A 21,892-nucleotide genomic window follows, 5' to 3' on the forward strand; every position below is an offset into this window, starting at 1 on the left:
GCGATGAAGCTACAATGTAGTACATTTAAAATGAATCGGAGAAAATATTTCTTCACTCAGCGTGTAATTAAACTCTAGAATTCGTTGCCAGAGAATGTGGTAAAGGCGGTTAGCTTAGCGGAGTTTAAAAAAGGTTTGGACAGCTTCCTAAAGAAAAAGTCCATAGACCATTATTAAATGGACTTGGTGAAAATCCACAATTTCTGGGATAAGCAGTATAGAATGTTTTGTACTTTTTTGGGATCTTGCCAGGTATTTGTGACCTGGATTGGCCACTGTTGGAAACAGGATGCTGGGCTTTATGGACCTTTGGTCTTTCCCAGTATGGCAATACTTATGTACTTATAAGTGATTGCAACCTAGCCTGTCTTCCTGAAAGGAATCTGTAAGGGCTGTATTTGGAGCTGGGACTACAGCCATAGGACTTGTACACTGACCTTTTAAATTGGAACTGATAGAAGTCACAAATGGGAAGGCTTGGAGTCCTAGACAACCCAGGGATTGTTAAAGGTATTCTGATGTGTAAAGCTGATGAAGTACTTGCATTTAAAGTGTACTAGTTACTGGAAGATAGTCTTCCTCTATAGTTTGTGGTGTAAATAATAGCAAAGGTTTTCCTATTAATGTTATCATGGGAGGTGGCCCAACGTTAACACAAAGCCTCTGTTAACGTTCAAGAGGAATTAACACTCAAAGGTTTGCTTATTTGTTCATTATGTTGGGATGCTAAAATTAGAGAGCTGAATAAGAAGAAAGAACTGGTGTTTGCCAGGGGGATAGATTCTGCAGGGTTAACTCAATGGAATAAGCAGACTTTTGGCAATGTCTATTTTGAGTGATTTGTGGACTTTATGATAACATTAAGTTGCTTCCTAATCAGAGAAAGGGAAATGGGACTTGATATACTGCCTTTCTGAGGTTTTTGCAACTACATTCAAAGCGGTTTACATATATTCAGGTACTTATTTTGTACCAGGGGCAATGGAGGGTTAAGTGACTTGCCCAGAGTCACAAGGAGCTGCAGTGGGAATTGAACTCAGTTCCCCAGGATCAAAGTCCACTGCACTAACCACTAGGCTACTCCTCGAGACCTCACAATATTCATTAGGAATAAACTGAAACCAAATCTGTTGACTTCACTCAAGAACTGGGAGTAAATAGCACTGACTTAGGGGCTGGTTTTGTAAAGTTGTTTTTTTTTTTAAGGCCTTTTACAAAATTGCATGGCCATAAATACAGAAAATGATAGAGTACCGGACAACAGGCTATTGCCTTACAGTTTGATCTTTTGTCATCCTTTGATGTCATTGAGCATTCCATCTTGTTGAATATGCTAAGTAAAATAGGTATAGCTGGAAGAGTATTTGCTTGACTAAAGGGTTTTTTTTTCTGAAAATAGAACCTATATAGTAAAATATCAAAATTTGCTATCTAATTCATGGAGGACTGTAAGTGGGGTCCCACAGAGGTCTTCTTTGCCCCCAATTCTATTCAGTGCTGTCATGAGCTCTCTGGATAAATTTCTGGTTAATCTGGAGGCCAACTATTATATATATGCCATTGATATTACTATGCTCATCCCCTAAAGTGTAAAACTTTAATTCTAACATGGCCAGGCTTGTATGGATGCTGTTGAATCGTCATCACAAAATAATCGTCTTAAGCTAAATGCTGATAAAACAAAATGGTGCTCTTCTTTACTTATGTTCAATCATTAAATAACCACTGCATGGTCCTGCCTGGACCCCGGGCAGCTCAGCTTAAGACTACGAGACATAGTGCTCTTTATTTTGTGGCTCCAGCTCTTTGGAATTCCTTACCTTTGCCTATTCACAGTGAACTGTCCATTAAGTGCTATAAATCTGCAATTGAAGGTTGGCTTTTTCAACAGGCGTATAAGAAACGTAGAAACATGATGGCAGATAAGGGCCAAATGGCCCATCCAGTCTGCCCATCCTCAGTAACCTCCTTTTCCTAAGGGATCCCATGTGCCTGTCCCACTCTTTTTAAAATTCTGACACAGTCTTTGTCTTCACTATCTCCATCAGGGGAGTCCATTCCATGCATCCACCACCCTTTCCGTGAAAGAGTATTTTCTTAGATTCCTTCTAAGCCTATTTCCTCTTAACTTCATCCTAAGCCCTCTCATTCCAGTGTTTTCCTTCATTTGAAAAAGGCTCACCTCCCGTACATTAATGCCACTGAGGTATTTAAACATCTCTATCATATCCCCTCTCTCCTGCCTGTCTTCCAGCATATACATGTTAAGGTTCATAAGCCTGTCCTTATATGTTTTATGACAGAGACCGCTTACCAGTTTTGTAGCTGCCCTCTGGACCGACTCCATCCTGTTTATATCTTTCTATAGGTGCGGTCTCCAGAATTGCATGCAGTACCCTAAATGGGACTTCACCAGAAACTTCTACAAGGGAACTATTACCTCTTTTTTTCCTGCTGGTCATCCCTCTCCTTATGTACCCAAGCATCCTTCTGGCTTTGACCATTGCCCTTTCTACCTGTTTGGCCACTTTAAGTTCATCAGACACAATCACTCCCAAGTCTCGTTCTTCTTCCGTACACAGAAGCACTTCACCCCCTATATTGTACCATTCCCTTGGATTATTATAACCCAAGTGCGTGACCCAGTATTTCTTAGTATTAAATGTTTGTTGCCAATTATTGGACCATTCTTCAAGCTTCGCTAGGTCCTTCCTCATGCCAGCCACACCCTCCGGGGAGTCCACCCTATTATAGAGTTTGGTATCATCCGCAAAGAGACAAACCTTACCAGACAGCCCTTCTGCAATATTGCTCACAAAGATGTTAAAGACAGCTGGCCCAAGGAACGATCCCTGCGGCACACCACTGATAACATCTCTTTATCAGAGCAAGTTTCATTTATCGCTACCCTCTTTCTCCTCCCACTTAACCAGTTTTTCACCCAGTGAGTCACTTTGAGGCATATTTTCAAAGCACATAGCCTTCCAAAGTTTCATAGAAACCTATGGAACTTTGGAAGGCTAAGTGCTTTGAAAATGAGCCCCCCTAGGTCCTATACCGAGGGCACTCAATTTATTTATCAGTCGCCTATGTGGAACCGTATCAAAGGCTTTGCTAAAATCCAAGTACACCACATCTAGTGCTCCTCCTACGTCCAACTGTTTGGTTACCCAGTCAAAGAAATCAATCAGATTTGTCTGACACGACCTGATTGGTTTGATTCCAAATATCACACCAGGTTAATGTCATTTGTTTGACTCTTATTTGATTCTGTTGGGATGCTTGGTTATCGTTTCTATCATTATTTATTGTAGTTCCTTTTTTTTATTGTTATTTTAGCCTGTAAACCCTGTGTTTCAGTTAAAGTGGTATATCAAGTTTCCTCTAAATAAGTACAAGTATAAGACATTGTGCCTTGGTGTTCTTGGGGATACAGTTTGAGTAGAGGTGGAGTTGTAACATACATGTGCATTTTATATAATACATGGAATCATGTGTAGATTACACACACATTTACACCTTTGTTGGAGCTATTATGCTTGTTCTGGGTGCTTATTATAAACAGTGCTTCTTAACTCTCCTGGAGGCCCAGCTAGACGGTCAGGGTTTCAGGATTACTCTAATGAATATGCATGAGTTGGATTTACATACAATGAATTCCCAATACAGGCAACTTTATCTCGTGCATATTCACATAGGTATTGATGTTGCCCTTATAAAACAGGTGTATAACAGATGCCTTTCCACATAGGCATCCTCTTATACAGCTATTCCCTTGGGTGATAATTCTTTAAGGAGGTCTTTTACAAAAATGCGTGCTAAATGCTACAGACAACCATAGCAATATATAGCTTTTAGCACACACATATTTAATGCACATGCTAAAAACGCTAGCACGCCTTTGTAAAAGGAACCCTAAAGTAGGCACTGACATTTGTGTACCAGTTACAGACATAAATGTTTAAGAGCACTATCATATTCGCACATATATGCCCATATTCTAAGAACATAAGAATAGCCATACTGGGTTAGACCAATGGTCCATCTAGCCAGGTATCCTGCTTCCAACAGTGGCCAATCCAGGTCACAAGTACCTGGCAGCAACCCAAATAGTAGCACCATTCCGTGCTACCAATCCCATGGTAAGCAGTGGCTTCTCCATGTCCATCTCAACAACAGACTATGGTCTTTTCCTCCAGGAACTTGTCCAAACCTTTTTTAAACCCAGATACCCTAACCACTGATACTAATATCACATCCTCTGGGAACACTTAAGTGCTCTTCTGTAACTATGCATATATCTTCAATAGCACATACACGGGGTGGGGACTGGTAGGAGTGTAGGCAGGGCCTACAGTTATGCACGTAACTTAAAATATTCTCTAAGTTCTGTACATGTGACTGGCACTTAGGTGCTCCATGGCTGGTGTAAGTGCTCCCACCTAAATTATAGGCATATCTCCCAAATTCTATAAAGGGTACCATAAGTTGTGCGTGCTAATTGGCCACATAGCCAAATTGCATGCAAAACTTAAGCCAATCAGTGCAAAAAAGGGGGCATGGAATGTGTGGGTTGTGGGCATTTCTCGCAGTGGAGGAGAGTGAACAGTGAAGTGCCGCAGTGATCTGTTATGGGACCGGTACTATTTAACATTTGTAAATGATATAGAAATCAGAACGACGAGTGAGGTGATCAAATTTGCAGATAATACAAAACTACTTAAGGTTGTTAAAAAAACGTGCGGACTGTGAAATATTGCAGGAAGACCTTAGGAAATTGGAAGACTGGGCATCCAAATGGCAGATGAAATTTAATGTGGACAAATGGAAGGTGATGTATATTGGAAAGAATAATCCGAGTCACAGGTACCTGATGCTAGGGTCCACCTTGGGAGTCAGTGCTCAAGAAAAAGATGGGTGGTGTTGTAGATAATACACTGAAATCTTCTGCTCAGTGTGTGGCGGCGGCCAAAAAAGCAAACAAGATGGTGAATAAGACCGAAAATACTATAATGTCTTTGTATCGCTCCATGGTGCGTCCACACCTTGAGTATTGCATTCAGTTCTGGTCGCTGTATCTCAAAAAAGATATAGCAGAATTAGAAAAGGTTCAAAGAAGAGCGACTAAAATGATAAAGTGAATAGAACTCCTCTCGTATGAGGAAAGGCTAAAGAGGTTAGGTCTCTTCAGTTTGGAAAAGAGACGGTTGAGGGGAGATATAATTGAGGTCTACAAAATCCTGAGTGGTGTAGAATGAGTAGAAGTAAATCAATTTTTTACTCATTCCCAAAAGTACAAAGACTAGGAGACACTCGAGGAAGTTACTTGGAAATACTTAAAAAAAAAATAGGAGCAAATATTTTTTCACTCAACGAATAGTTAAGCTCTGGAACTCTTTGCCAGAGGAGGTGGTAACAGCGGTTAGCACATCTGGTTTTTAAAAAAGTTTGGATACATTTCTGGAGGAAAAGTCCATAGTCTGCTATTGAGACAGACATGGGAAGCAACAGCTTGCCCTGGGATTTGTAGTATGGAGTGTTCCCACGATTTGGGTTTCTGGCAGGTACTTGTGACCTGGCTTGGCCACTGTTTGGAAAACAAGATACAGGGCTAGATGGACCATTGGTCTGACCCAGTATGGCTACTCTTATGTTCTTATGAATACACCTGATCTGCACCTAACTTAGGTGCAGGTATTTAGGCCTGGTTTTAGGTGGCCTAAATGGGTGCGCCTACATTTTAGTTGCAAGAACGGCACGTGAGCATATTCTATAAACTATGCCTAACTATAAGCATAGTTTATAGAATCACGCTTACCGCGTGTTGTTTTGGCACTGATTTTTAAGGTGCCATTTATAGAAATTGGCCCATAGTCTATTTTCCTGTTGCGCTAGTATTCTATGAAAGAAAAAAAGGTGCCTACATTCCTTTATAGAATAATCTCCTGCCAGGTACCCTCTAGTTGCCAACTTATAGGTGCACAGTTACAGAATTACCTCCTTAGAGGGTCATTTCTAAAACTTATTTACCTGGGTCAGTATTGATCTAGCTGGGCAAAAGGGCTGCCAGAGAACTGCCCACCCTTATCCCAGCCAAATGTACTTGTGGGGTTCTAAACACTTCTATATCTAGCCACATAAAGAGGTGCTGTTCATGGGGATGTGTTTAGCTTCAGGGAAGGAAGGAATGCACAAAGTTTGCACTTTTCATATATGCACACTTTCTTTTCCTGGAGGAAAAAACAGGTACAAATACCAGTGGCAATTTTCAAAAGTGGAATTACATGTAATGTATAATTTCCCTTAGAACGTAAGGTGCAAAGATGATAGGTAAAAATACCTGCAAAGTCTGCAGTATGTAGGTAATTTCAGAACTGCCTATAACATTTTGAAATATAGGGGCCCTTTTACTAAGCCGCAGTAGGCGCTATATGCGTGCAGCACACGCCCAAATGAGACTACCACCAGGCCAGTGTCAGGTTCTCAGGTTCAGAGCCCGCGGGGCCGGGCTCTGGAGCAAATGTGAGCCTTTGGGCTGCTGACGAGGAGCGACAGCAGCAGGCAAAACCCACCAACCAATGCTGGGCAAGCACACCGACACCGGCAGGGACTGCAGGCACCGCCCAGCGAGCTGGAACACACGGACTGGAACACTGGACTGGAATTCCCCGGACTGGAGGACACAGGACTGGAACCCTGGACTGGAATCCCCAGACTGGAACACGGGACTGGAATCCCCCGGACTGGAGGACACTGGACTGGAATTCCCCGGACTGGAAGACACAGGACTGGAACACTGGACTGGAGAACATCGGACTGGTCCACACAGCGTCACCTGCACTTAGCTACTAAGCCCCCCAGGAGTTGAGCTCCTGGGTTCGAGTAGCCGGCAGGACATACTGGACGACACAGGGACCAGGACTAGAACAAGCTGTAACTGAAGTGCGCCCAACTCCTAAACTGACCAAAAGTGTTCCTAAGCCCGGCACCAACAGAAGAGCTCCTAAGCCCTCCACTAACATTAGTGCTTACACTAAGAGAAGTGCAGGGAAGCCACCAGGGAAAAGGAAGGGAAGACAAATGCCAGACCTAACACTGGTGCTTCCTAAGCACCAAGCTGCAGCAGCTAAACATGGGTTCTCACCCCGGTGCTTCCTAAGCACCAAGCTACAGCAGCTAAACACAGGTCACGAGGAAAAGCGGGGAAGACACAAGGAAACAAGCAGGAAAGTCAAAAACCCAAACAACAAAAGGTGCTTCCTAAGCACTTACTAACAAGGGTGCTCCCAGCACCAAACTCCAGCACTGTACTAACAGCAGTGCTACTCACCGTAACAAAAGGGAAAGTAGGGGAGCCAAAGGGAAAAACAGGGAAGTCAAACACACAAGTCACAAGTGCACACTGCACTAAACTAACCTGGACCTAAAGCAAGTAGCCAGAAGCAAGCGTTGCGAAGGCCCTGAAGGAAAGAACACCACTTCCTTATCAAGGCCCTCCCAGATGATGTCACTCTCCCTAGAGCCAGGCAGAACACACTGAAACCCCAAGAGGCCCAACCCCAAGAGGCCCAACCCACATCAATGCAGCACCGAGAAGCTCTTGAAGCCAGTACACCCAGGGAGAGGTAGAGCAACTCAGTCCACACCCACAGCTGCAGTGAAGTGAGACAATTAGCCCCATGCTGGCAGCAGCCGGCACAGAGAGAGAGAGAGAGCTAGCTCAAACAGGACAGAAAAACGGAACAGAAGCCAGCTAAAAAGCTGACCCCCAGGCAAAAGGTAAGTTTGAGAGGGGTTCTGACCACGATCATAACAGCCAGCAAGCCCTCCTGGTGGAAATTTCAGATTTGGTGCGCACCCATAACGCATGGATGAATTATTTATTTATTTCCTCCTAATCAGTAATCAGTGCATGCCAACTGGTCAAGATGGGCGGGACAAATTGCTTGTTCTTTTGGCCGCTGTCGGTGACAGGGTGCTGGGCTCGATGGACCCTTGGTCTGTCCCAGCATGGTGATGCTTATGTACTTATGTACCCATTTTTAAAAAGCCATTTTTTATAGATGTGGTAAAAACTGGCCCGGTGCCTACACTACCGCAGGCCACATTTTACCGCGGCTTAGTAAAAAGACCCCATACTGTTTTATGATTCAAAAATGTTGCCTTTGGATAAATAAAAAAGATTGGGAGGGGAGAAATCTTTACAAGTAGCAATCTAAACACATAAGGGATAGTTTCAGGCTAGGAGATAGCACTGCTTGTGGACCCCCTTTATTTACCGTAGTACCTCAGATAGGGCATGTCCAGCAAGCACACAGGAATATCCCGCAGTTTGTTGCTGCTGAGGACGAAAGTGCTCAGGTTGCTCATGTTGCTGATGGTATGTGGTATATGTGTAATTTCATTCCTTGGCAACCAGAAGGTGTGCAAATTCTCCATTCTGTTGAGTTAAGAATGAGTACAGTTAGGCAAGTTTAAGCAAACAGGATTCTCTGTCCCCTGAAACATGAATCCCCTTACTGGACTTGATTGTTTAATAATTCTTAATTGGAGAGAAAAGCTACTTTAAGCTAAGATCGCTCAGAGTTAGTGTTTGAAAAATAACTATTTCTGATAACCTCAAAATCTTAGGTGTTATTATTGATAGCCATCTTACACTTGAGAGCCAAATTAACTCCATTATAAAAAAGATGTTTCATTCTATGTGGAAACGTAAATGTATAAGACCTTACTTCCCGAGGGAAATTTTCCATAACTTGATACAATCAATGGTTCTGAGCCACACAGATTACTGCAATGGATTATATACAGGATGTAAAGTACAGCTTATGAAGAAACTCCAGACAGCCCAAAACACAGCTGCCAGGCTGATATTCAATAAAACACGATTCGATAGCGCTAAACCTCTTCGATTAAAATTGCACTGGCTCCCAATCAAGGATCGCATTACCTTCAAAATCTGCTCTTTGGTCCACAAGGTTGTCTACGGTGATGCCCCAGGATATATGATTGACTTGATAGATCTTCCAACCAGAAACAGAACCAGAGCATCATGTACCTATTTGAACCTCCACTATCCAAGCTGCACTGGACTCAGATACAAATGCATCGAATTTTTCTTACTTAAGTACACAAATGTGGAATGCACTACCAAAGAGTGTGAAAACGATTCACGACATTCAAAACTTCAGGCGATCATTAAAGACCTATCTGTTTTGCAAGGCCTGTCCTACTGGCCCTACTTAAATGCCTCAACTCTGCAATGCATCAATACCTTACATTGCATTGGACATTATATATTCCTTTATTTCCTTGTCCCTTTTTGTACCTGTTTACTCTAACCTTACCTGACCCTTATTTTAAACTGTATTTGTTTAACATCTACCGGACTTGGTGATCGCCTTTACGGTATAATGTAAGCCACATTGAGCCTGTTAATAGTTGGGAAAATGTGGGATACAAATGTTACAAATAAATAAAACAGCAATAAGTCTACCAGCATTTGTTTATAACATTTTTATACCAGTTGGATAAGTGGCCTGAATCCTGTTTAAATTATGTGTTGTGATTTTTAACATTTTAGATGGTAATGCTCCATTTTATGTTAAAAATAATAGGTTTCCGGGGTCACGTGATGCACTAGAGAGTGAAGGACGTGGTTCTGTGCTCTCTTAGGCCCATTCGCCAATTTTATGCAATTTTCGATTGCAAAGTGCTGAAATCGAGCCCTAAAATCGATACTACAAGAAGCTGAGGGTCCAATGGATAAATTTGTGGAAGCGCAGGGTAAAGGCTTGCCAACCCGCAGCGGAAAACGAGAGAAAGAAAAGTTGAAAACTCCGAACGGAGAAGACGGGCCGGCAAAACGTGAAAGTTTCATCTTTACACCGGAACAATTAAAACAAATCACGGAAGCAGTGAGTCTAGCGCTGGAACCGAGACTCGCACAGCTGTCGGCACAAATCGCCACACTTACATCTTCTTTGTCCGAAACCACAGCACGGACTGGCGAAACAGAGCGTCGTGTTTCTGAGCTGGAAGACATGTGCGCTCCAATGGCGGCGCGGATAAAACAGCAAGAAACTACAATTGAAAATCTACTGACCAAAGTTGATGATCTGGAGAACAGATCACGGCGAGCAAATCTTCGCATTGTGGGGCTTCCAGAATCGGTGGGCGACAGAATCCTGGCCACGGAACTGGAGCAATGGCTTAAAAGAGAGTTTGCCCTCTCAGACAGCATGGGCCCGCTGTGTTTAGAGCGGGCACATCGAGTGGGCCGACTACAAGATGGCCGTCAGTCACCGCGAGTAGTTCTCATAAAAGTGCACAACTATATCCACAAGGACGAAATCCTGAGGGGGTATCGTCAGAAGAGAGAAACGACGAAATATGAAGGGAAGCTCATACGAATCTTCCAGGACTATTCAGCTGGCTTACAAGATAAAAGGAAAAAATTTAACCCAGCGTGTCAACGTCTGCATGCTTTACAAGTTAAATTTATGCTTCTTTACCCTGCAATTTTGAAAATCAAAAACGGCAATGGATGGAAGGTTTTTTCCAATGCTGCAGAGGCGGATGCCTATGTAAAAAAATTGGATGATGTTCAGCTAAATGCGGAAGGAGCAGATGCAGCCACTTGAAAGTCTGGGACTCAAAGAGAGTGCAGGACTAATACATTAATGTCTGTAACAGGTATTTGAATTGTTGTAAGCATTACCTGAGGTATGGGCTTGATTTTGGCATTACTTGTTTGTATATGGCGGGGGGGCCTTAGCATGGAAGTGACCCATTCCCGTGGTAAAAGACGGGAACGACTTGTGTAGGCAGGGTAGGGGGGGTTAGAAGGGTGGGAAGGGTAAGAAGGGGAGGGGGGGTAAATGGGGGGGGGGGGACAATAACCTCAGGAATATGGGTGGTTTACAATCGGATTGCAGCTGGAGTGTGTACCCGCGGACTGGAGACTTGATCTCCCCGGGGAGGAGGGCTGGGCTCCCGGGGGAGGACAAATGGTGTAACGTGGACATGCCTAGATACAGCGGGAAACTCTGATAGAACACGCGTGCGCTTGATGTCCTGGAACGTGTCGGGAATTTCATCCCCGATTAAGCGGGCCAAGATATTGGCGCAACTGAAGCGGCACAAGGTTTCTATTGCCTGTCTTCAGGAGACGAAACTGACTGATCTGGAGCATGAAAAGCTTAAGCGCCAATGGGTGGGAGAATGTTTTTGTTCTTCTTCGGGAGCCAAAAGAGGTGGAGTAGCGATTCTGATTAGGAAGGGGCTGCTTTGTGACCCCAGGTTGATATACAAAGACCAAGAGGGTAGGGTGATTCTTTTGCAGCTAACTCTATCGGGGCACAAATTGTATCTATGTGCTGTGTATGGCCCAAACTCCCACTCCCCAACATTTTTTAAATCTTTGATATCCCTGGGTCTGCGATACTCGGACGCCCCTTGGGTGTGGGCCGGGGATTTCAACCAGGTCATGGACCCAGGGGTGGATAGGACTGCCGGACGACAGCGGAGTGAGGCACGGGGGGGAGGGGCACTCCAATCCCTGAGTCGTTCCCTGGACTTGATTGACCCCTGGAGGTTACTTCACCCATCAGAAATTGATTATACTCATCAATCTAGAGTACACCAATCATGGTCGAGATTAGACTACATTCTGATGCACCACTCACTATTTACCAAAGTCACTCAAGCCGAGATAGGCCCCATGGAGATTACCGACCACTCGTTGATTTGGGTGGATATGAGGTTCCCGACCACGGGTGTGGGGGGTTCTGCTTGGAGATTTCCATCCTTTTTATATCAAGATCAAAAATTTAAAGAATATATCATAGCCCAATGGGAACAATATGTAGAATTTAACTTGGAGTCCTGTGAGTCCCCCTTAGTTTTTTGGGAAGCGTCAAAGGCAGTACTGAGGGGGGCTACGATAGCGTACATGAGTGCCAGAAATAAGAAACTTTCAATAGGTATAGTTCACTTAGAACGTCAGCTACGCCAGGCCAAAAAAGGGTATCTACTAAGACCCTCACCGGAGACCCGTGATCTTTGGTCTTCCACAAAGGTGGCCCTGGACTCCCTAATACACGAAAAAACTCAGAAAAGTTTCACAGCAAGAGGATTCAATTTCCGCAGATATGGAAATAAGCCGGGTAGGCTGCTGGCCCAGATGGTGAGAACCCGAGGGCGGAGAAAACTGATCGCGTCGGTGACATCCCCCGGGGGGGCCAGAGTTAGTACCACGGAGGGGATTGTAAAAGAATTCCACGCCTATTTTTCTAAATTATACTCTGGGAAGGGGGACACAACGGACATGTCAGTGGAGGACTATTTGAGGGACGCTGGGCTCCCCCGGCTTTCCATGCCGGCCAGAGAGGCGCTTTCAAAACCGCTACAGGCCCAAGAAGTGCAGAGAGTATTAAGAGCTTTACCTCTGGGATCGGCGCCGGGGCCCGATGGGTTCTCGGCCGAATACTATAAGATTCTCCCACCACAGTTTATAGGCCCTCTAATTGAATATTTTGAGGAGGTGATAGAACAAGGGGGGCTCCCAAGGGGAGGTAACGAGGCGCTAGTGACGTTAATTCCAAAGCCGGGCAAGCCGGGGGATAGGGTGGAGTCATACCGCCCTATCTCCCTTATTAACGTGGATCTTAAAATTCTGGCTCGAATCTTGGCGGATCGCCTCACACCCTACATGGGGACGTTGATTGGGGCACATCAGGTAGGCTTTATGAAAAACAGGAACTCAGTGATTAATGTACGGAAAGTACTTTTGGCCATTGCACACTGCCAAGCAAGGGATCGGGACCTCCTACTGGTTAGTTTAGATGCCGAAAAGGCGTTTGATAAAGTACAGTGGAGGTACCTATTCAAAGTATTAGACTACATAGGCGTGGGAGGATGGTTTCTAGATGCGGTAAAAATACTTTATAAGGACCCAGTAGCCAGAATTTTAGTCAATGAGTCGAAATCCCCTCCGATTCAGATAAAAGCGGGAACGAGACAGGGGTGTCCCCTTTCCCCCTTTTTATTTCTGCTGTATTTGGAGCCTTTGTTGAGGACCATCGAGGTCGACCCGGATATTGAGGGAGTCCAATTGCCAAACCACTCGGTAAAAGTTTTGTCCTTCGCGGACGACATATTTTTGACCCTGACTGACCCCCACAATTCTTTAAATAGAGTCTTAGCAGCTATTGACGAGTTTGGGCTATACTCGGGACTCTCGTTGAATTTAAAGAAATCTTTTGCCTTGCCCTCAGCGGAGAGGATACGAGGGACCTGGGGGGACTCTTTTCCGCTTCAGTGGGTGCAGGAGGAGGTGACGTATCTGGGTGTGAGGATTCCAATTGACCTGGGCTCTTTATACGAGAGAAACATGGTTCACTTAAAAAAGAGGGTGACACAATCGTTGGTGAGTTGGCAGGATTTGCCCATTTCTCTGATGGGCAGGGTAGCACTCTACAATATGGTATTGTTTCCTGTCTGGATTTATGCTTACCAAACTCTGCCCATGTTCCTGACCTCCAAAGATGATAAATGGCTGAGGTCAAAATTAAATGTGTTTTTGTGGCAGGGAAAAAGGGCACGCATGACAATCAACAGGGCAATTCTCCCAAGAGCACAGGGCGGGTTGGGATTGATGGATCTACGTATGTTTTCGGTGGCTAGTGGTATGCGCCACATTTCAGACTGGTTTCGGGCCACTGAACATTTTTCCCTCACGGCTGCTGAGACGAGCTGGGTTGAACCTTTGCATTTCTCCAGCTGGCTACATCAGGTGAGGGGGCAGAGCCCGAATTTGGGTGTGGCTTCGGCCATACTCGGTCCCTTGAGGCAGACGTGGAGGTGGCTCTGTAGGTTTTTCACACTGAATAAATCGGTGTCCCCATTGCTGCCTATAAGAGGTAATCCGGAATTCCCAGTGGGAGACTCCTCTGGGACTTTTAGAGACTGGAGGGCCAAGGGTGTCACTTATTTGAGACATGTGGTGTCGGAGCAGGGAGGGATGAAAACTATGTCTGATATCAGTGGAGAATTCCACCTGGGAAAGAGGGATCCTTTTGCATTTATGCAGTTAAGTCATTATGTTAACTCATTACCTAAGAATGATTTGTCTGTAAAAGTTTGGGAGTGTTTAAATGCAATGTTGGCACTTGAGGCACAGGGAAAGATTCTGCTGAAGTACTTTCACTCACTCCTAAGAGAGCACCTACAGTCCACAGACTTTACCCGGATGGCACAACAATGGACGAAGGAGCTGGCTTTTTCGGTGAACCCGGAGAGTATCAAAAATGTATTGATGGGCACATACAAACTGACAGAAAATGCCTGCTGGTGGGAATTACAGTATAAGTTTCTGTTCCGTCTTCATGTGTCGCCAAGAAGAGCGTTCCGAGCTACCTTGCGAGACTCAGATGTATGCCCTAAATGTGGGAAAGACAATGCAAATTTGGGCCACATGTTTTGGAACTGTATATGTATTCAGAAGTTTTGGAAGTCACTGGCGCTGCAAACCTCCTCGATGTGGGGCACAAAGTGGCGCATTTCTCCAGGCCAACTGTTTGGTATCTACAATATGCGGGGAGCGGCCAGGACAGGCTCTCGAGGCTTTTTGCACAGAGCTGTGTTGATGGCAAAAAAACTAATTTTACAACTGTGGTTGACCCCAGACATTCCAACAGTATCGCATTGGCGATCGGCGATGATTTACATGTGCTCATTTGAACGTAGTGGAATTACGGATCTGGCAGGGTCCAGGGGGGACAAATTCTGTTCTGTCTGGGCACCGTTCTGGGACACTTTAACTCCAGTGGCTCGCAGTAGAGTGTTGAATTCCTGAGGTTGAGGGGGGGGGGGGGGTAGGCGTTGGGGAGGGAAGGAAAGAGATGGGAGACGGGAGGAAAATGTTATAAAATGTTTAAGTTGGCGGTTTGGACTGAATAAGGATATGTGTGGCACTGTTTACATTGTATAATGGATCAGAACAATATCCTGGTTGGTGTATTATGTTCAATAAACATGAGATATAAAAAAAAAAAAAAAATAATAGGTTTCCCTAATCTCGGTAGGTTAGGGGTATCTAGGAACACTTTGGAGCCCTTTTAAATAGCATTGGCAAGCCCAACATGGGCTTACCGCTCACTAAAATGGTAGTATCACCAGGCTACTGCAGCATCCCAGCGGTAGTTCCCACCCCCAGTGCGTGCCATTTCCAGCGCTACAAATATATTTTAATTTTTGTAGTGCTGGTGTATACCCGGTGGTAATCAGGCAGTGGTGTGCACTGCCCGGTTACCGCCAGGTTAGTGCAGAACCTTTACCGCCACCTCAGTGGGTAGTGGTAAGTGCTCCTCCCCCTCCCCTGAAATAGGCGCACAGCAAGTGCTTCATTTGCCACACGTCCATTTCTTTAAAAAAAAAACCAAAGACCTGCCTTTTTCCTGCTGCGGTTAAAGGGGGCCTCAGCCTGCGTCAAAAACACGCACTGATGCCAGCAAGGCCCCCTTTTGCCGCAGGTTCATAAAAGGACCCTTTTGTTATTATAATACCCAAGTCCAAAGAAGGTTCGTCTGAAATTGGTATTTTCTTCTACTTTTCCATTCATAGCTGCACGTGTTTGAAACACTCTGGCCAGTCCAGATAAGAATTATGACTAGTTATTGCTTATTCAGAAAGTTTTTAAAAACATTTTTGTTAAATGGAAGCATCAGTGGAATAAAATGTGTATTAGGATTGAAGTGCATCACATAGGCAACAGGTAATTGACCCTTTGTTATACAGCAATTGTTCAACAGTTTCAAATGCCTAGTAGGGGGAGGGAATAGAGTTATAATGTTAAAAATGTCTTGGAAACAGATCGCAGCATGGGCTCTTCCATATGAAGGGGCATATGCTTGTCTTAAAGTGGAGGAATTGATATTATATGTATCTGCAACTGTTTTCAATAAAAAAACATTTGAAATTAAAACATTTTTGTTCAGGAAGTTTTTATTATGTTAATTGATGTCTGGTACTAGAATTGTGTTTGTAATTTTCCAGGAATTTTTTGGATTTCTTAATCTGTAATCCGCATAGGACTTTGCGGTTATTGCAGATTTAGGGGTCCTTTACTACTAAGCTGCACTTAAAAGTGGCTTGCTCTAGTTTGGATGTGTGAAATTGACGCATGCTGTGCTATTTTTTTTACTGCCGCAAGGAAAAAGGGCTTTCTTTATGGAGCAGTAAATGGCCATGCGCTAATATTAAAAGTAGTGCATGGCTATTTGCTGCCTGAGCACTTACCGCCACCCATTGACCTGGCGGAAAGGGCTCATGCGCTATTTGTTTAGTAATCAGGCAGCACGTGCCAATCTGACCACGCTGCCGATTACCGTCGGGAACAACCCCCGTGGTAGAAAACAGAAAAATATTTTCTACCCCAGGAAACAGTGCGCACCAGCCCCGCCTCCCACCACCGGCTCTGGCACAGACCGTATAAGTCTGCCCAGCACTATCCCCACTTCCCAACCACTAGCCCCGCCTCCCACCAACGGCTCTGCCACCCAATCTCGGCTAATAAATTGTATTGTATTGTATTGTAATTGGAAACCACTTATTGATGATTTGGACAACAGCCTCTGTGCATGATATGCTTAAAATGTAGTACCAGATATTTTGCTTTTGAGTGAAAATCCTGCAGTCTCTGATCCCATCCTATATAATGCATATCGTGAATATGCATCTGTAGTTCTAAGAAAGCACACATTATTTTAGGTTTTTTTTTAATGTCGTTTACAAAAAGGTGGTTCCGCTCTATTTTCTGTTTCATATCCATGCCTGATACTGTGTCTACACTGTATTTAAGCTGAACATAAAAATAAAACTTAAAGTGAAAAATATACAATTTTTATACCACTGTTTCTGACACTTATTCAGAGCGGTGTACAAGACAAGACAAGACAAAACAAATATTACAATGAGTTCACTGCAATGGCTTTTCAAAAAGAAATGCATCATGCAACACATTTTTAGCCTGTGTAGATGGCAGAGTATTATTTTAGAACAGACGTGTGAATTACTTATTATAGTGTGTCCAGGGGATTAGTGCAAATAATCTACACTGGCACAATAACAGTGTCAGAATGGAGGCAGGAGCTATTTGCAAGAATGTTTTAACTATGTATATATTATAGATTCAGGATTTGGGGTTCTTGGCAGCCCTTTTACTAATCTGCAGTAACGTGTTGCACTTACTGCACAGATGCAAAAAGCAACACGCAGTGGGCTAGATTTTATAAACGGCGCCTTAAAAATCTGCACGGAATGAATGTCTGCCTAAGCCAGTGGTTCCCAAACCTGATCCTGGAGGCACCTCAGCCAGTCATGTTTTCAGGATACCCACAATGAATATTCATGAGAGAGATTTGCATGTACTGCCTCCACTGCATGCAAATTTCTCTCACGAATATTCATTGTGGATATCCTGAAAACCTGACTGGCTAGGGTGCCTCCAGGACTAGGTTTGGGAACCACTGGCCTAAGTGTATTCTATAAGTGGCTCCTAGATTTAGGCATGGTATATAGAATGCGCGTAGTTGATATCCCAGTGCTTAAAACTACACGCATCCATTTAAACCAACAGAAACCTGACATAAATACCGTGCAGAGGGGCATATTCTATAACAGTGTGCCTATGGGCCTGATTTTTCCAAGACTTTCTCCACTGGCACAGAGCTGGAGAAAAATTAGGCCTTAAGGGTTGAAATTCAATGTATTGGGACTAACTACTGTGTATTTTGCTATTAAACGTAAATATGTTGTACCGCAGTTGCTTTTTTTCTGTCTAGTATATGGGCCTGATGCTCGTGAGCTCTATTAGAACGGACTGATCCACAATTCTAACACTTGGAGACTCGGAAGCCATTACAGTTATGCGCAGAACCATAACAAGCTATAGTTGCGCTGTGTGCAATTCGCCCACAAAAGTGTTCCCCTTGCCCAGCCTGCTTCACCATTGCCAGTGAGAGGAGATGGTGGACTGGGAACAGTATTTGCACCCCTCCATATTTGCACTTGTACAGCGCTGCTTGTGTGGAAAGGGGCAGTTTGTTTTGCTTTATTGCTGTTGCTTCTATCATCTCTTCTAACATAGTAGCAGGAAATATTGATAAATAAAGACCATTTCCTCAGAAGCAACCTTCTTCTTTATTTGAATTAATGTATCTATTTTCCATCCAAACCAGGTTTTCTTTTGTTAAACTGTACTTCAAAATAACTACTCTGAAAACAACTTTATTTTCCTTTCCCTTTCCGTTTCTCTGGATATTAACATCCTAAATCATCCTAAATGCATGCTTGTTAATTTACTGATTCATTACTCACGCCTTGCTCTTTCAAAAATCATTTTCACATCTGAATAATGCACACTTCAAATCTAGGGACAGGTGAAAGTACCTGCACATAAAGTGTGATTGTTCTCCACCTTGTACTTAATGGTTAAGCTGATTATAAATGCCAGAATTAGATTAAATATGCGATATCTTTCACTTTAGGTTAATTTTTCTAATTCTTTCCATGCAAGAAATGCTGCTTGTTTATCTCTCTATAGTACCTATCGATAGCTTCCGGCAGTTCTTGAAGTTTGTTGCTCCCCATGTCCAGCCATTCCAAGGCCGGCATGTTCAGGACAGCAGACGGGATAGTGGTAAACTGGTTCATACTCAGGTCCAGGTGGTAAAGCTTTTTTAAACTGCTGAGCTGGTGTACGAGAAAACAAAAATTAAAATACTAATCCCAGAATCTGGAGTGATAGAAGCATTTTCATGTCTGCTGATTAAGGAACTGTTTTTTGATGGTGGCCAGCAGGTTACTGCAACAGCTCAATTCAGAATTCACTCAAATTTATTTTTGGCCTCTGGAGAGCAAATAATTTCTAACTGAGGGCACCTTTTACTAAGCGGTGGTAAGCCCAATGACGGCGCACTAGGGGTGGGAAGCACTTCCGGGCTGCGGAAGTACTTCCTGTATAATTGGAAGTACTGCTGGGCTACCGCAGCAGCCCGGCAGTACTTCCCACCCCTAGTGCGCCGTCATTGCCAGCACTACAAAAAAGTTTTGTAGTGCTGAAATGTACCTGGTGGTAATCGGGCAGTGCCGCGCACTGCCCGGTTACCGCTGGATTAACATGGGAGCACTTATCGTCACCTCATTGGGTGGCGGTAAGGGCTCAGCCTCGAAATGGCCGTGGCCGCATGGCCATTTCCTGCAAGAAGGTGAGACTTCCCTTTTACCAGTTGTGGTTAAAAGGGGGCCTTGGCGCACGTGTAAAACACGTGCCGATGCCAGCGCTGGCCCCCTTTTGCCGTAGCTTGGTAAAAGGGGTCCTACGTTTTTAATACTGTCATAAAAGCTGATATTTTGGGAGTGTTTACTATGATCTTAATAACAATATTTTGGAGTAAGCAGACTGAGGCATTACCACAGAAGCTTGATTAACACCATCCATTCCTGCTTCACATCTATTTTTACACTCTTCTGCATTTAATAGTTACTGACTAGATTTCCATGCAGAAGCTCATTTTAAGACCAGTGATGATTTTTCCTGCCCAGATCTCAGTGTTGTCCTTCTCTGGCATACCTTTGCACCTACACTTCACTATACAATATTTGTACAGCTGCTAAGCTTTGTTTTCCTTTCCTTTATACATGTTTCACTTTACATGTTCTCTCAAACTCACAGACTCAAACTTGCACTGCACACCCTAGCTACATGCATGCAAAACCTTTTCCACATATGTAACCACTCCTTTTCTTTAACATACAGCACACAACCATGCTTCTCAAGAAAAACTTGGAGATCAAAGTACTGGGATGCTGCTCTTGGTACTGCTGCAGCACAGAGGATCATTATTACATCTAGTCATATCTGTAGAATAGAAAGCATTGCCCAACATTTCATTCATACTCCATGCCACTCAAAACCATCAACAAGTTCCACACTTACATTCTTTTAGGAATTAAGGTCACTTACTGCAAATCAAGAAACTATAGAAATTTTATATAGCAAGCCCTGCTAAGAAAAAATATGTATCTGACCTAGTATACACTAAGGAACCCTTTTTCTAAGCCGTGTAAGCCTCTACGTGCGCCAAAATGTACTTACCTCCTGGTTACCGTGTGGCTCTTGTGGTAATTTCATTTTTGGCACGCAGCCGATAAGCGTGGCTGAAAAATAATTTTATTTCGGATGCGCGTATCGGATGAGCACCAAGTGGCCTTTGACACGCGTAGGTCATTACCGCACGGTTATCACGTGAGACTTTACCGCTAGGTCAATGGCTGGTGGTAAGGTCGCAGACCCAAAATGGACACGTAGCAATTTTGGTTTTGCCACATGTCCATTTTTGGCAAAAATTTTAAAAAGGCCTTTTTTACATGTGCGCTAAAAAATGGATTGGTGCACACTCAAAACTCGCGCCTACACTACTGCAAGCCATTTTTCAGCGCTCATTAGTAAAAGGACCCTTAGGCAATAGAGCTTTGGAGGTGTACATGAAAACCATAAACACAGGAAATGCTTACTGACCTTCCATCACATATCCTGAAATCTTTACAGATTGCCTAAAACTCTGTTGCACGTTTAATTTCTCGTACAGAATTTGACTATATATCCTGAATGATGATATCTCTTCGTTGGTTTCCGATTGAGATGAGGATTCAGTTTAAAGTGATGACTCTTATCTTAAAATGTCAGGGGCCTCATTCTTAATGGCTTTAATCTGCTTCTCTCAGGTTGTATAAGCTGACATGAAATCTCCGGTCATAGGATAAATATTTACTTGACGTTCCCAGCTTTCAAACAGTTAGTCTTGGCCTTCGATCATCTACCTTTGAAGTTATTGGTCCAAAATTATGGAATTTGCTATCTTTAGATTTATGCAAAATTGACTCTCTTCTGCAATTTTGGAAACATCTTAAGACCAATTTCTTTCAGAAAGCATGCTTATGACGGCCTATTTAATTTAGCCTACAAGGAACCTGGTTGTGGAATCTATATAAAGCTCTCATGTTTTTTATGTGGTATTTTACATTGCTGTTCTTAATTGTGTATATTTTACTGTAATCCACTGTGAATGCATGGAATATATATTTTTTAAATAAATAAAATAAATAAATGTATTTGATAAGGAATCAAAAGTGAAACAGAGCAGTAGAATATACTCCTCCAGCCATGAAGAGTGCAATCATGTCCCCTTGGCCACACTAATTCAAAAAATGCTGACACATCCCTGCTGCCCAACCTTAAGCATCCAATTTGCTATTCCCTATTAGCATACTGGGGACAAGCCTGGAGAGCAATGTCTACACTCCCTCTCACTCAATGGCTGCAGACCTCTAGTAGTTGGCTTCACTAATATAGGCCCAGGGAGGGCCTACAGTTGATTGGGTGTGAAGGAGAGGCATGGGAGGGCGATTGCCGGGGGGGGGGGGGGGGGGGGGGGGGGAGAGGTTCAGTTTCAGCTGATAATGCACAGGCATTTTAACCCAAAACCTGAACACAGATATTGGGTCGATTTTTGTGCCGGATCCGAAATCAATAATCAGCCTGTGGCAGTGAGCATTTTAAAAGCCACTGACTGCCCCCTGCTGAATAAGACCCAGATATTGAATGTTGAGCCTAATCTGGGCACTGACATTTAATATCCTGATGTTGTACAGCCACCGCCAGTTATCCTGATGCCAGCCAGTATTCAGACTGGTGCCCAGATAACTTAGTGGATAAAGTTAGGACACTCTGTTTGCTGTCCTTACTGTATCCAGGCATTTATTTGGTTAACGGGCTAAAAATTGCTACTAACCAGCTAAGCCTTTGTTCTGTCCTGGCTCCGCCCCCAGC

General features: G+C 43.7%; 1 protein-coding gene across 1 annotated transcript in view; it reads right to left on the reverse strand.

Moving 5' to 3' along the window:
• The window catches only part of LRRC39 (leucine rich repeat containing 39), a 53,089-nt gene that overhangs the window by 5,463 nt on the left and 25,734 nt on the right, over positions 1 to 21,892 (reverse strand). Inside the window, exons 6-7 of the mRNA XM_030207599.1 lie at positions 18,608 to 18,753; positions 8,288 to 8,440 (exon numbers count right to left, since the gene is read on the reverse strand). Coding sequence (XP_030063459.1) covers positions 8,288 to 8,440; positions 18,608 to 18,753 — 299 coding nt within the window. The remainder of the gene's footprint in view (positions 1 to 8,287; positions 8,441 to 18,607; positions 18,754 to 21,892) is intronic.

Source organism: Microcaecilia unicolor, chromosome 6, assembly GCF_901765095.1.
Source record: "Microcaecilia unicolor chromosome 6, aMicUni1.1, whole genome shotgun sequence".
NCBI lineage: Eukaryota > Metazoa > Chordata > Amphibia > Gymnophiona > Siphonopidae > Microcaecilia > Microcaecilia unicolor.